Below are 15061 nucleotides of genomic sequence, written 5' to 3' on the forward strand. Positions count from 1 at the left end.
AACTAGGATGTCTTGATTTTTTTGGAAGTTAAGAGTGAGATCACTGTTAGCTCTTCACTCAGAGTGTTAGTAGAAAGCCTGAGACTCATTTCTGTATTCTGTGTGTCTGTTCACAGATATTTTGCGATTGACCCTTCTGTAGTCCAGTTTCACCTTGAGCCACATTGGAATGCATCCAGAATTTGGTCAGTCTGGTACACTAATCATTTTAGTCCCATTGTTGTTATAAATGATGTGCTTGTTCCCAAGGAGACCAAGCAAATTTTAAAGGTAGGTACGTGCAGATTTTTTTCGAAGTTAGTTTCATTCTAGCTCAGGCAGTTATGAATACCTTTTTGTGTGTATGGTTATTTAGGAAAAGAGTTATTTTATTTTTCATATTTTCGAATAATTGTTTCAGGAGATGGTCGTGGGAAGCAGCATGTTGCAGTATGTTTGAAAATAGTATATGGTTTGGATTCTTGCAGATCCCTTAACCTCTGATTCCTCATTTTCCTTCTCTATAAAATGAGAGGGTTAGATTACACGATCTATGAGATCTTTTCCATCTCTGAGTTTATTATATTAATGTTTCTGTTGCCTGCCCATTCATAGGATTGGTGATTGTTCTTTTTTGGGGGGTGGGGTATAGGGGCAGTATAAATTTTGAACATGTTGGATTTTAAACCAAAAAAATGTTTCAAAATACATGTTGGTCTAATTGTCTAAAATGAAATCACTTTGTAATGGGAAAATACATAAATATAAAGTAAAAAAACAATACCAGTTATAGACTGCACTTGGATTTTATTAAAGCACCATGGGTGGAGGGAGAAGTGGCCCTGATATGGAACTGCAAATTGTATTATGGGTTTTTCTGTGCCCTTTTTTTTGGAGGGGTGAGAAGCAGGATCGTGATGGTGGTGGTGGTTAAGAATATTTGCTGATTACAAGTCAGGCATCATTAATGTGGTAAATGCAGGATTTCATAGAAGGAAACAACAAATCTGATTTACAATTTGCATTAAGAAAATTATTCTTTAGTTAAAAATGGGTCTGCTAGAATAAATCAATGCAGTATATTATTGGAGGAAAATGCTGCCATTTGTGAAAGCTTTTAGGTTACTTATATGGAGTTATATGACCATTCCTTAAAATAATGGGCATAAGACAAGGAGTTCGAAACAGATGTGCTTTTAAAGTATTTGATCTCACACTTAATTTGACAGGCCATTTTATTCAATCTTTTCATTTTGGGAAGAGGGTTTTTTTTTTTTTGGAGGAGGGAAGGCAAGACAATTGGGGTTAAGTGACTTGCCCAATGTCACACAGCTAGTGTCATGTCTGAGGCTGTATTTGAACTCAAGTCCTCTTGACTTCAGGGCTATTCGTTGCACCTCCTAGCTGCCCTGGGAAGCGCTTTTTAGAGGGAAAATCTTGAAGGGGAGTTTTTAGGTACCGTTTCCTTTTGGAGGTGAGATTTTAATGGTAATTAGTTATAGAAAAAATATATTTTTTGATTTTTTTTTTCCTTTTAGATTCAGAATTTCACTGGCCCCTTATTTCTACCTCCAGGATGTTGGAATATATTTTCTTTGAGACTTGGTATTAAAGACACTGCAGTAAATATGTTCACCCATGTGTCTTTGACAACAAACATAGGTGCAACGTTTGTAATACCTCTTCATATTTATTCACCTTCGGCCAAGGTATTATTGTTGTGTGTATGTATGTGTGATGTGATGTGTATGATTAGACTTATTTGAGGATCTCCTAACTTTCAGTATCTGTCAATTGGCTATTATACAAAAGAGGGTTAGGTTCTTTGATATTTGTTTGAAATCCAGCAATATTACAATGTTGATTTTTGCTCAATATCAATTCAAATAGACTAAATGATGTAAACATATGTTTGGAAAGACTGGTTAATAGGTTGGTTTTCCTAAGCAATTTGAGATCATCAGGGTTTCTGAGAACAAGAATGTAACAAAATAGTCTTAAATTAAAGACTTTTCTTCGGTTTAGAAGGTACCTTTAAATCTTGTTTAATGTTCAACATATTCAAATACTTGTTGGATTCTTGTCTTTGGGGATGGACTCCCACTGCATAGCCCTGTTGATCTACAAGGCCTAGGAAGGTGGAATTGAATCTGTACTGACCTCATGAGACAGAACAAATGTTGTTCTTTCAAATAGCTCGTTATTATTTTGTCATCTCTTGTTAAAGTATAATTTGGATGGGATAGGAGTCTATTGATTTTTAGCATTCTGATTATCTAATTTCTAGAGTATTGGTGTTTACTACAGATGTAGGCTAATATATGTTCCACGTGCAAGTACATTGGGGTTTGTCTATTTGGTGTTGATTTTTTAATTATTTATTCTTTTCCATGTAGTCAGGGAGTCCCGTCTCTGAGGCAGTAGTCCATTGTGGAATGCACTATTACATGGGAAAATTAAATAGAGGTTAGTATTTTATTCAATTTTGCTGTTAGAACTGAAATTGGGGGGGAACAACATAGGGATATTCATCTTTTTTATATTAATATAATTACACCATATGATGCTACTCTAAGAAAAATGGTCTTCATATGCTTTAAGACAATTTCTCTTCCAGAATTCAAGAAACATGACAGTGACATTAATCTCTTAAATTTTTGAAATTGTTTATTCATTTTCAAAATTCTTGTACATGTATCTGTTCATTCAATCCTCACTATGCTCTGTTTTTAACAAAGAATAGTCAGGAGACTCTGGCTTCATGTATAAGATAACGTATTTCCTTAGATAGGACCTTAAAAGTCTTCTGTTCCCACCTGGCAAGGTTTGGAGAGATATAATAGAGGATTCAGAGTGATATGCCAAGGCTGAGAAACTTTGGTTATGTGATGGTCAATAACCATTTTCACAAGGATTAAATATGGGTGAGGACTGTAGTATTGGTATAGGGGCCATTTCCAGACTTTTCCCCAAACCTCCAGTTCAAAATAATTGTTTTCCAAGCAATCATAACATTCAGAAACTTGTTAGTTGGATTAGGATCCTATACTGATTGAACATTGCCCTCTCGAGTTCTCTAGAAATAGTAAAGAACATGGCAGTAAAATTCTTAGACCAAGCATTTTGGGTATACTTGTCTTGTGTAAGTTGCAGTGCCTTCTTTTTTTTATGCCCAGCTATGCTCACGTATTGATCTGTACTCTTGTTGGCAGTGAGATAATAAATACCCTGGGAACTTATGATGAGGGAAAGTAAGATTTGTGTATAAAATTAGTAATAATAGAATACTAAAACTAAAATTAATGAAAATTCCACAGCTGGAACATTTAAAAGATATTTTATAATAGATTCACAGACCCTGTGTTTGTTATATGTGATTACAATAAAATTGAACATTTTGTTAAAATATTTTTGGGAAATGAATTAAGACCCATTATTTCTTAATTTCTTAAGTATAGGGAATTCCCTACTTGGAAATGCCATCCTCAGATTCTGACCAGCCTGCTAGTTTGTAGCCTCAGAGAATTACCTACTGCTTCTGAGAGATTTAGTGACTTGGTCTCAGTTACACCACAAGTATGTGTCAGAGGCAAGACATAAACCTAGCCCAGGACTCTGATTCTCAAGGCCAGGCCACTACCCACAGTGCTGTACAATTACTGTAAACATTTTCTGTGTCATGTCACTATGCTGGTCTGGTGAAACTATGGACCTTTACCCAGAATAGTGTTTTTAAATGTATTTTGTGTATGTATTTTTAAATACATAAAAATAAATGCATAGGACAGCAAAGGAAACTTTCTAATTATATTGAAATATAGTTCTCAAATGTTTTTTAAAGAAACAAGTCCACTTTGTTTTGATTAAGCCCTGGTCAAAATAGATAATCTGGATGATTAAATTTAGATAATTTGATATTAAATCCAGTTGACTGTTGGAATGAAGGATATTAGTAGTGAGTAGATAGCAGATAGAGAAGTCTGATGTTCTCAGAATCTTTGATGTCTTCCTTCTTGGTCAGGCAGTAGCAGAATATTTCTGGGAATCATGTGGTGCTTAAGTTTTAAGTATAAAGTAAAATTGAATTGTGTTTTCTATCATTGCAAATAAACAACTTGATTTCATTTCCAGCAACTCCTCGTTGGCAAGGGGGCTTTTCTTTGGACCATTCCACTCAGAAGGTGGATTCTGAGCTTGCAAACACATTGTATCAGAGCTGGCAGAGGATAAAAAGTGGTCAAGTCTGCAGGTGTGTCCAAAGGTTTCACACTTTGATTTATCATGAGAATACTTTATGAAATTAATATTTTGTGTAATATTCTCCTTGTTGTAATGACATTTTAAAGGTTGATTTATATTGAGATATCCAGAAAGATTATGTGAATACATGGAAAAAATAAGGATACCTACAAGTCAACATACATTTATTAAATACCTACTTGTTTGGGGGGCAGGTGTTGGGGGTCGGGACCTTCTCTGTATCCCTAGCGCTTAGCATAGTGCCTGGCAGATAGCAGGCTTATGTTTTGCATAAAACTTTTTCTTTATTAAATAGGAGGAGTGTTTTGGGAATGACTCTATTTGTTTATCCAAAGAAATCTCGAGAATCAGGGTCCTTTGCTTCCTCTTTGCCACGTTTAATCACAGAGCCTGGACTTACATTGAACTTCAGTGCATCTGCTCTCAGGACCAGTATGGTGAGAATAAATGTTCTTTATCTCCGATACCAGTGGTTTGCTAGAGAGACAGAGAGAGAGAGAGAGAGAGAGAGAGAGAGAGCACATGTATGTATTTCTGTGAGTCTCGTTATTCTAGAGAATATTATGAAGTATAAAAGAAAATTAAATTTACTATAAAAATATTGTTTATCTAAACCTTTTGATATATACATTAACTCAAGAAAAAATAAAACAAAATCACAAGAATAAGGTACGAAATTATTTTTTAAAAAAGTTTAGAAGTCACTGTTCTTTGCCATATTGCATACACATTCAAGCAGGGTCTGATTTTATTTAGGCAGCATGCCTATTTAAAAAAAAACAATTACTCTTGTCTTATTTTTATTTTCATTTTTATAAAAATGTGGGTTTAGTGGATAGAAAATGAGGCAGAGTTAAAGAGAAATGAGTTCAAGCCAAGCCACATGCCAGCTTTTTTGTGACCCTTTCCAGTCCTATTCCCTTTACAAAAATGATTAAGAAAATAAGCATTAATGTTATCAGTTCACTCCTAGCTTAGATTTTTACTGCCTTATAACCTATTGATGGGCAGCTAGGTTGTACAGTGGATAGAGTTCCAGGATAGGAATCAGAAAGACTCACTTAACGAATTCATCTGGCCATAGACACGTAGTACCGTGTTTCCCCGATAATAAGACGCTGTCTTATTATTTTTTTTGGACAGAAAAACACCAGAGGGCTTATTTTCAGGGGAGGGCTTATTTTAATGAACATTGACAGCAATTTTAATAAACAGGTAAATGTGAACAAAAAAATGTACCTTTATTCAATAAGCAAATCACTGGGGACGAACAGGATGACGCGCTCACTGCTGCAGCTCTGATTGGATGCAGCTTGGAGCGTGGTGTGCGTTTCACCCGGGGGTGGGGGGGATGGTGCATACAGAGGGTACCATAATGTAGCGTGTAGCGCAGGGGATCACCTTCACTACAGTAGCAATCTCAATAGGGCTTATTTTAGAGGAATCTTACACAGTAAGGGGAGGGCTTATTTTCGGGATAGGTCTTATTATCGGGGAAACATGGTAACATTGTGACCTGGGACAAGTCACTTAACCCTGTGTGCCTCAGTTTCCTCATCTGTAAAATGACTGAAGAAAGAAATGACAAACCTCTTCATTGTCTTTGCCAAGATAACCCCAGATCACCCACTTGTCAGGAGAATGGGAGGGCCTTAGGTATAGGGATTATTTTTCTTTTGTTTTTGTGTTAACCCCCACCCCCTCTTCTGCTATACCTCCCCTAGCATACCTCCTAAATTGACCAATCTAATTTCCAGTGCCATTGCATAAAGGTGTTTTAATTTAAAATTTTCAACCATCTAGGTGAAATATTTTGTGCTGAGGAATCCCTCATCTTTCCCAGTTACTCTGCAGCTGCTCCCTCTCTCTTCATATCCTGAACCTGAATGGGCATTGAACCTGCTCCATAAATGGTAAAGTACTTAATATTAAGAAGAAACTTTATGTTTTTTAAAGTTTGTATTGTTTTTATATTACCTTTCCTCCAAAATATATCCTGCACCTTCCCTCCCAAACCCCACCTACCCATAGAGTCATTCCCTGTAGCAAAGAACAAAATAATTTAGCAAAACTCATTCAACACATTAACTGAGTCAATGGGCCATACCTAGTCTCTCACCTCTGCAAAGAAGGGAGGGAGGTGGGTCTTCACATCTCTTCTTGGGCTCTGAGTGTAATTGATCATTATAATTATCATTCAGCTTCATGAAGGAACGCCTATTATTAATGTTTAGAAAAACTACTTAGTCCCTTCATTATTATTCTCTAGGACAGAAAGGTAGAGGAGCACTGAATTTGAACTTAAAAGGTGTAGGCTCAAATCTCAGCTGTACTCCTGACTACCGTGGGCTTCATTTTTATTATCTGTTATTAAGGGATCTCTGTGGTCCCTTCTAATGTTAAATCTTTGCCTTGTTTGTACGTAGAAAGTACAAGTTAACTTCTGTGCCTGGGGATTAGGTGACCTTCGTCCTCTTGGCCCCTTGGTGGTTATTTTTTGAAAGTAGTAACTGATCCGCATGTTCTAGTGATGTTTGTTATTTGACACTCTCTGTGGTGCCCTTATAATTCAGCTCTTGCCTGAGTTTGTGGTCATGCTTTCAACCCCTTGGTGGTAATGATTCTATAAAAATTAATTCAGAATGAGGAAATAGTACACATTTTAAGAATTCCACTTAGCATGAGCAATAGGAAAATATGAATCTACTTTAATGAAATAAAATTTACATATAAATAAAATTATATACATATACAATATACATATGTGTATATGTTTTTATTTATATATATATATATATATATTTGTGTGTGTATGTGTATATCACATACATATATCTCAGCTTGTTGGCACAATAGATAGAATGCCAGACCTGGAGTCAGGAAGACTCCTCTTCCTGAGTTCAAATCCAACCTGATACTTACTAGCTGTATGACCCTGGGCAAGTCACTTCACCCTGTTGGCCTCAGTTTCCTTATCTGTAAAATGAGCTGGAGAAGGAAATGGCAAACCACTCCAGTACCTTTGCCAAGAAAACCCAAATGGGGTCACAAAGAGTTGGACACGACTGAAAAATGATTGAACAACAATGAAAAATATTTCTCCCTTTAGCTGAAAGAGATGAGAATGGTAATCAACTCCAATATCCTCTTAGCCCTTTTTGCCCATAATGTATACAGTGTTTTTACTCTCCCTTTTTTGCCCCATGAATTATTTTGTAACTTTAGGAAATGATTTTGAGCTAGAAGGAAATTTTTAGACCCATTTGCACAACTTCAGGTTACTAATGAGGAAATTGAGGCTCACAGAGGTTAGTTAATCAACTTGCCCATGACCACAGCATCAGAAGAAGGGTTTTATCCTAGATCTTCCTGATGCCAAGTCCAGCACTTCATGTCTTGTGCTTTTTCTTAGAAAGAACTCAAATAAGGAAGTTGAAGAGGCTGCTGAATTTAGAGTCAGGATCTGGGTTCAAATTCTGGTGCTGATGTGACATATTTGTTCTTCATCTCTCCAGACCTCAGTTCCCTACATGTAAATTGTGGACTGAGTTACCTCAAAGGGTCTCCTCTACCTCTAAATCTGTGATCAGTTCTTTGCCAATGATAGTTCTACACAATCAGTATTGGATGATTAGATGTCACTGGTGAACAGGAAAGCCAAGTAACATTTCTTTAAAAGCATATACCATTCATTTATCTTTTGACAGAAATGAATAAAATATTATTTTTTTCCCACCGTTTTTATTTTCTTCCTCCTAGGTTTGGCGTTGATGTCCAAACGATTAATTTCACAACTGGTGAATTCCAGCTTACTGAAATGTGCCCCCATCTGGTAAGATGCTTACTTTAGGCCAAGACAGAATTATTCTAGGAAACAAGAGAAAACATTAATGTGTAGTTCTCACTTAATTATGTTGAAAGTGTTATAGCATGCTGTCTTTGGTAGTTGTTTTCTGTCTAAGTCCTCAAAAGTATCATGTCATATTTGTTAGGAAAATCTTGAAATTTTTAATATGTTGAATTTCAAAGTGTAGCCAGATCTGCTCTGGGTTCCATAAAGTCATTTTATACTATTACTAATCCCCATCTTCCAATTTTTGCTATTACTTCTTTTGCTGTGTCCTAGATAGCTCGTGAGTATATTGTAGTGGTTGGTTGATATTAGCTGGTAAATTACTTTGTTAATTTAGTTTTTGATTATCCCTGAGAGCAAACAAGTGATATCAGATGGTATTATTGCTGAATGGGAATTGTAGCAGGCCAGACCCAAGGGTTCTGATCCCATTAAGGGACTCTGTTGCTAACCCACTGTGTGTTTTTAGCAGACCTTCTCACTTAAAAGCCTCACTTTTCCCATTTGTTAGAAGGGAAATTATTCTGAGGGGTTAGAAAGTACTCTTAGAAGTATGAAGTAATTGATATGTGTTTATGGACAGGGCTAATTATGGTGTGCTGGAATTACTTTTTGCTTATTAACTTGGGGGCCTAGTTTCCCAGTTTTCATTCTTAATGATTTTCTGGCTCTTTGGATGAAGATAAAGGACTCATTCTACCAAATGATTTATCTTGATTATATGAAATCTACTCTAGAAGATGGCATTCAGAAAATGTATATATGAAATACTTTCATTTCCCCACCTCTACCCCCTTTTCTACGTTTTAGGTGTCAGAAATGTATAGAAAACCTATAGACCTAGCTCTGAGGAGAGTACTTCTCACACATATGAAATGTTAGTACTTTTTTATAACAAACTAATCACTACAAGATTGGAATTAAAAGGTTTTGTAAAAAGCAGTGTGAAAAGTGACTTTTTTTTTTTGCTTTTTGGTGGGGGAAGGCAGGGCAATTGGGGTTAAGTAACTCACTCAAGGTCACATGGCTAGTTAAGTGTTAAGTGTCTGAGGTCAGATTTGAACTCAGGTCCTCCTGACTCCAGGGCTGGTGCTCTATTCACTGCACCACCTAGCTGCCCCCACTGTTTTTTCTTGAGATGCAGTTGGAAATTATTTAAATTAGCTTTCCTTGTAATCTTCACAATTATTTACCTTTGCTATGATAACATAAATATTGGATGCATATATAGTTTGCATATGTGGTCTGCACTTAGGTCACATCTGGAGTGTTATGAGTTATCCTATGCATTCCAATTAAAAAATTTTTTGTTTGTTGTTGGCTTTAGTCATGTCTGATTCTTTGTGACCCCAATTGAGATTTTCTTGGCAAAGATACTGGAGTGGTTTGCCATTTCCTTCTCTAACTCATTTTACAGATGACAAATAGGGTTAAATGACTTGGCCAGGATCACACAACTAGTGTCTGAGGCCAGATTTAAATTCAGGAAGGATACTTCCTGATGCCATGGCAGGGACCCATGAAAATATTTACAGATAAAGGTTTCCCACAACCTCCTAATTGGTCATATGACTAGTTATCCCCACCCCACCAATTTATTATATTGCTTACTCAGCAAGGGACTTGGTAATTATCTGGTAGCTTCTAATCAGATTGGGCAGCATTGTGAAGCAATAAGGGACCTGGGAGCAAAGGCTTGTTTTGATAACTATTTGTCAGGGTGGGTGGAAAATAGACTGAATCAGGTAACCTCTGAAGTCCTCTCTAGGCACCCGATTCCTGGTCCTGTAGTACTGAGCTACATTTTACAGATGTGAATAAAATTTGATTACAAAATTGAGGGATGCCCCCTCCCTAGGATTCCACCTTCTGTACAAGAAAGCACAGTAGGATGATGCTAGAGGGTTTGCCCCCTTTGGAAATTACCTTTCTTTAGTAAGTTCATGCCTAGTTATTGCTTTGCTCCACTGTAGAGTATGGTTTCGTAAAGCTAAACAGCAAAGGCGTGCTTCCATTAATGAGCTGTGTGTGAATCACTTGTAGGATGCACAGGGCCATGAAGACCTCCATGTGACAGCCCAGTCTGAAGAGCTGCACCTGCATTTACAGCCCCTGGAAAGGAGAAGGGTTGGCGTTGTTTTTACACCCATCGACTATAGAAAAGTAACCTCAGTTATACTCATCAGGTAGGTTTTTCTCTGAAGGCATCTGCACTGATTGTAAATGTAAGACAGATGTTCATTAAATAGAGCACAGTCATTTTACCTTCTTTTTATATTATTGGAGGCAGGCCAATGAGTACCTCATTGGATAGAGGACTAGACATGGCGTCAGGAGGACCTGAATCCAAACCCAGCCTCAGACACTTATTAGCTGGGTAACCTAGGGGAAGTTGCTTAATTTTTGTCTCAACTATAAAATGGGGATGATAATGGCACCTGCCTTCCAGGGTAGTTCTGAGTATAAAGCAACAATATTCGAAAAATACTTTTACCCAATTCCTGGCACATAGTAGGTGTTTAATAAATGTTACCTTCCATTTCTCTTTTTATATTAAGTATTCCCTTAATGACTAAGGGCTGTGGCTTAGTGGAAATTTCCTCTGGTAAAGTGAGGAGTCACTTAATTGTCCTGTATTAGAGTTTATTTGTCTGTATGATGGGGAGAATGATACATGGCTTGCCTTATCAGCTTCCTCCTCTTTAATGAAATATTAGCTGTTAAATACTCTGAAAATTTATACTAATTCTAACAGGGGTGAGGTATGAGGAGGTGTGGTATATAATGTACAGTTTTCCAGTAAAATAGAGATAATCTAAGGAACTGATTCCTCAGAATAGTTTTAGGTGAAATGATATTAAATGGGACAACATTGTAAATGGGCAACCAGCCAAACCAGGCAGCCTAGTGTTTGGCTCACAATTGACATGTATGTCACTTGTATTTAATTGTAATTTAATTGGATTAAAATGTATAGGCAACATGATATAATAGTTTTAAGATTTTTCAAATTTCCATTTTTATTTTTTAAATTAAGTTTTATTGTTTTATTTTTTTTAATGAACAAAAATCTATCTTTTCTCACTGCTGTTTCTCCTTCCCCTATTTAAGGGAAGAGAGGGAGAGAGAAAAAAAAACACCTGTGTAATAAATATGCATAGTCAAGTAAAACATATTCCTGCATTGGCCATAGCATGATATTGAACAATGGACTGGAGTTTTAGAATTTAGAGACAAGTCCTGACTTTGTAATTCACTGGTTGTATGAACTTGGGTGGTTTGACTTCCCTTTGGGTTTTGTCTTTACATCTTTATAATGATGATTTGAATTAGATTGTCTTTTAAAAAGTACCTGTAAGCTCTGGAAGTCTTATGAGCCTGTGCTCCAGTGGGTTCATGACTTTATAGTTGAGTTTTACTGCAAATATTTTTAAAAGACTATTGCTTAAATTATTATAAATAAATAGATTTGTGTGAGGCAATACTGGAGGGCTGTGTCTATTTCCAGGCTTCAAGACCTACCACTTACTATATATATTATATGTTATAATATATACACAATATATTGTATGTAACATAAGATATAATACATGTTATATATAATTATAATATATGGTATCATATATTAGTATAACCATGCAAAACGTATTTAATCTCTTTTGGTCTCAAGTAACTCTCTAAATCTACAAGGAATCTGAATCACACCCACATGAAATCAAAGGTTTTTTTTTTTTAATGTATCAGTATAATATTGCTATGGTAGGTTGACCAGAGCCCTTAAGCATGCAATGTGCCTTTATTTTTTCGTGTGTGTGTTTTAGAAATAGTATTATAAATTAGTTTTTTTGTTCAGAAATTAAAAGCTTTACATTTGTTTTTCTTACTCTCTAAAGAAATAACTTGACCATTTTTGACATGATCACTGTGGAAGGGTTTGGAGCAAGAGAGTTGCTGAAAGTTGGTGGAAGGCTTCCTGGTACGGGAGGATCCCTTAGGTTTAAGGTGCCTGAATCCACTCTCATGGACTGCCGACGGCGTGAGTATTGAGAATTCCTCCTTCTGAATGGGAACAGATTGTACTGAGCTGTTCAGGGCTTAAATCAGTCTTAAATCAGTCTCTGTCTTGCTACTAATAGTTAAGTTAAGAATGACCATGAACAAGTATAATCTGGTCCCCTTTATTACCAGATAAGATTGTGATAATCACAGTTATGGCTTGCCCATAGTGGGTTTAGATGCCAAAGCAAATTTATCCTGTCAAATTTTCAGTGTGGTGTTTACAGCATCATGGTGAAAGAGAAAATTAATTTGATTTTACCGGTTACTTGCTTATGGGAAATAAGGCTAAAAGATGGCATATCCAACATGCATTTAGAAGTCTTTTTGGTAGGGGAGTTCGAAGCCAGCCATTCAGATGGGCCTGTAGTAGTACTGTGATTTTAAAATCCATATATGGACCTAAAACACTTTATTAAGATCTCATTTTTAGGTTAACATTTTAAATTGAATGGAAATGTTTATTTGTGGGAATTACTTGAATATGCACACATGTAATGTAACATGGATTTAACAGTAGGGACTACATTGGTGGGGAATTTGAAAATTTATAGGTAGATAGACTTTTTTTTTTAAGATTCATGTTCCTTTTAAAAAAATCATGTGCAATGCTTAACTGTGCTCCATTTACCAACTCAGACGGTATTCATTGCTCATCTTTATTTAAATGAATTAATCATCATCAGTCTATTTGACTCTCATAATGGGTTAATTTCATAAATTGTGACTACTTCCCCAGATCCAGTGCCAATAAGCTATTAGCCATATTTTCCCAGATAAGAGGCAAACAAGCTGAGTTTGGGGACAGGCCTTCATTAGTGATGACTTCCCCTCCTAATCTAGCCAATTGGAGTCAGCTCTTTGGTTTCTTAATTTGCCTTCAGAGAGACCCAGCATAGGAGATGTACTAGCTCTCTCAGGGTACAGAGAACAGGTACTGACTGATTCTGGGTGCCAGACTTGAATGGGCAAGTTCTGGCAGTATAAGACTGACTTATAGGAGTAGATGGAAGGGAGATTTACTTTGTTACAGGCACAGAGGACCATGCACAGCCCTTCAAATATTCTCAGAGAACCTATCAGATTAATGATAACTTGCCCTGCTCTCTCAACCCCCAGATATGCGATATTAAGTGGAACTAAGCTGCAAGGTGCATTTTAAACCTTAGCCGTTATTGTTCTTGCTAAGGACTCCTGGCTTAATTAAGATGGAGATTAGAACTACTACCCAGTGTGTAATAGATAGTATTGGACTTGGAAGACCTAGGTTCAAACCAGCACTTAATACGGTGCCTGGCAACCTAGATGCTTTTGAATTACACTTCGGACCCTTAATGACCAGGCAAGTCATTTAACCTCTATCCCAATACTTTGAAATCTATGCATATTTTTTGATGTAAGGAATTTTTTAAAAAATCCTTCATGGCCTATTGCTTTATTATTGCATATTGCTTAGATCTATAAAATGTGAAGATACTGATCTCAGGGACTACCAAGGACCCTTCTCACTTTGAATCTATGATCTGGTGAATTTTTCTACTGTGATATTTCTGCCAGGTCTTTTGAGTCCTGACTCTCCCTATGCATTCACATACTCTCTGTTTTAACTTGTTTTTCTCAGCTCCTTCATGGGGTGGCCCTTGCATAAGAGGATGATTTCCCCTAGACACACCCTGGCCTGACTCACCTTTTTACCTGTGTTTGTGTTACCTGCACAGAGGGCATCATGTTAGTTAAATAGCACAGACAGAATAACTATAATAATAATGGTGATAATAACAATACTGCATTCCCTTTGCACAGTGCTTCCCTTAGGCAATTTCCTTTGATTCTGACAGCCACTCATTCAGATGCCCCTATTTTCTGGAAGAGTAAGCAGAGGCCATAGAGATGGTAGCTGTTTTAGCTGAGGACATATGGGTAGTAAGGGGCAAAACTGATGTGGGACCTAAGATGACAATCTGACTTAATCTGTGACGTGGATTATGGGCTTTGGAGTTTCTGAAAACACTATTTTACAATAACTTTCCACCTCTGGTTTTTCCAGGACATCTGGCTGTACTCTCTCTGGCTTCTTTCCTGGGTCATTTTCTGTCTCCTTTCTCCTCAGGGAGGGGGTTCTCCCCTGCCCTTCCCTCTGTTTTCCTTTTCTCTCCCTTCTTGAGCTCATCAGCTCCCCATCCTCTCTCTCATTCACAAACCATTCAGCTCTGGAATCCCAGTTTTGTGTCCCAGCTGTCCCCTGGGCACCACATCTTGTACAGCCCCATTCACCATCTCAGACTGAGGATGCCTCACATGGTACTCATGATCTTCCAATCCAAACCCACGCATCCTTTAGAATTCCCTGTTCTTCTTAAGTGCACTGCTAATCCTTCCAAGCTTTTACCCTCAAATCATCCTTGACTCTTTCCTTTTCCCCATTCCACCCCTACTGTCATCATTGTATAAGCTTGGGTGGGGGGGCCTTAGCAGTATTTCACTTTATGTGAACTGTGAACCTTGCCTCTTACATTTAAGTAGTTAGGGGGGAAACCCCAGTAGCAGTAGATTTTTAAATCTGTGTATATTGTATCAAAATACTTGTATCCAATTATTTGTCAAATCTTGTTGATTCCACCACCAACACATCTCATCCCTTCTTTCCTTTCTCTCCACTCACGTTGTCAACTCCCACCCTAGATTGGACCCTTTTATCATTTCTCATTTGGACTATTTCAGTCGGCTCCTAATTAATCTCCTTAGTTCTACTCTTTCCCCTTAGGTAGAGATCAGACCATTCTACTCCCCTGTTCACAACTCAGTTGTTTCCTGTTTGTTGCCCCTAGGATAAAATACAAACTTCTCAGCCTGTCCAATTCAATTAAATCAGTAATTATTATTAAGCACCTACTATGTGCCAACCACTGTGCT

The 15061-nt window shown here is 37.1% G+C and overlaps 1 protein-coding gene and 1 long non-coding RNA gene across 11 annotated transcripts in view; one reads left to right on the forward strand and one right to left on the reverse strand.

Moving 5' to 3' along the window:
- TMEM131L (transmembrane 131 like) overlaps nucleotides 1-15061 on the forward strand; it is a 170046-nt gene that overhangs the window by 106433 nt on the left and 48552 nt on the right. For all 4 annotated transcript variants that reach the window (XM_069105579.1, XM_069105580.1, XM_069105581.1 and 1 more), the window contains 9 exons: nucleotides 117-270; nucleotides 1518-1688; nucleotides 2376-2445; nucleotides 4111-4228; nucleotides 4535-4676; nucleotides 6043-6152; nucleotides 7999-8071; nucleotides 10136-10278; nucleotides 11986-12128. In XM_069105579.1, coding sequence (XP_068961680.1) covers nucleotides 117-270; nucleotides 1518-1688; nucleotides 2376-2445; nucleotides 4111-4228; nucleotides 4535-4676; nucleotides 6043-6152; nucleotides 7999-8071; nucleotides 10136-10278; nucleotides 11986-12128 — 1124 coding nt within the window. The remainder of the gene's footprint in view (nucleotides 1-116; nucleotides 271-1517; nucleotides 1689-2375; nucleotides 2446-4110; nucleotides 4229-4534; nucleotides 4677-6042; nucleotides 6153-7998; nucleotides 8072-10135; nucleotides 10279-11985; nucleotides 12129-15061) is intronic.
- LOC138175170 (uncharacterized) overlaps nucleotides 4593-15061 on the reverse strand; it is a 102021-nt gene continuing 91552 nt past the window's right edge. For all 7 annotated transcript variants that reach the window (XR_011171907.1, XR_011171908.1, XR_011171909.1 and 4 more), the window contains 2 exons: nucleotides 7976-8106; nucleotides 4593-4716 (listed from right to left, as the gene is read on the reverse strand). This is a non-coding gene — a long non-coding RNA (uncharacterized lncRNA). The remainder of the gene's footprint in view (nucleotides 4717-7975; nucleotides 8107-15061) is intronic.

Source organism: Petaurus breviceps, unplaced genomic scaffold, assembly GCF_028583685.1.
Source record: "Petaurus breviceps papuanus isolate PSGF00001 unplaced genomic scaffold, PetGlider_PUasm1.0 76, whole genome shotgun sequence".
In the NCBI taxonomy this organism is placed as follows: Eukaryota; Metazoa; Chordata; class Mammalia; order Diprotodontia; family Petauridae; genus Petaurus; species Petaurus breviceps.